This window comes from Diaphorina citri, unplaced genomic scaffold (assembly GCF_000475195.1).
Source record: "Diaphorina citri unplaced genomic scaffold, Diaci psyllid genome assembly version 1.1 scaffold21988, whole genome shotgun sequence".
In the NCBI taxonomy this organism is placed as follows: Eukaryota; Metazoa; Arthropoda; class Insecta; order Hemiptera; family Psyllidae; genus Diaphorina; species Diaphorina citri.
In genome coordinates, this window is record NW_007399335.1 from 1 (window position 1) to 857 (window position 857).

At 37.3% G+C, this 857-nt stretch overlaps 1 protein-coding gene across 1 annotated transcript; it reads left to right on the forward strand.

Moving 5' to 3' along the window:
• Window positions 1-180: 180 nt before the first annotated feature.
• On the forward strand, window positions 181-850 carry LOC103523404 (probable lysine-specific demethylase 4B; the record flags this gene model as incomplete). The annotated part of the gene is made up of 2 exons (XM_008488453.3): window positions 181-375; window positions 806-850. Coding segments are annotated over exons 1-2 (177 nt in total), but the record flags the coding sequence as incomplete, so codon positions are not given.
• Between the last annotated feature and the right edge of the window lie 7 nt (window positions 851-857).

The following is an 857-nucleotide window of genomic DNA, read 5'->3' on the forward strand; positions in this document are numbered from 1 at the left end:
GTGACACACCTCTCCGTGATGAACTTTATAGGTAGGTACTCCAAACTTTGAACCTTTCTTCCTCACTGGAATAGTTAATGGGTGAGATTTTATTATGCCTGAGAAAAGAGAAGTGCAAAGTTTTGAGTGAAAAGTTCTTGGGGAATAGGTCTCCTATTTCTACTGTCTAAGAGTCTCTTTAGCTACCAGTAAAATTATAGGTAATATTGAGATCTCTTTGTTTCAGTCAAACAGAACGGAAAAATGGCTATCAACACTTCTGGGAACACCCCCAAGATCATGGTGTTCCGGCCTACCTATGAAGAATTCAAGGATTTTTCCAAGTTCATTACCTACATGGAATCACAAGGAGCCCACAAAGCTGGACTGGCTAAGGTAAACAACAGAGCCAAGTGTTAAAACTACACTTTCTGAAGGTTGACAAAGGAGCTAGTGTTTCAAGACAGCAGGTAGTATAGGTATACTTATGTTAAGACCTGGTGCTGATTATTGGCAAATGAAAGATGTCATTTAATTCTATTTCAATAAGCTTCTGTCAATGAAGGATTTGATTAGGAGGTACTTATTCAGACTTGATACTTCAATGTCTCTTTTGAGCTCAGTTTATCATTGTGTGTTTTTATTTCCTCTCTTATCACAGTAATTAGTACCCATTTAAAGTACATACTTACCTACTCCTTGCAAATACATAACTTGCATTTACTCTTGCTATTTATGTAAAGCAGACTAACTTACTGCGTTAAAGGAAAGTATTCTCCCTCATTTTTATGTTCTAACATTAATGTCATTCTTTTCATCTCCACAGGTTATACCTCCTCCTGAATGGGTACCTCGGAAATCGGGCTACAGTTTAGACA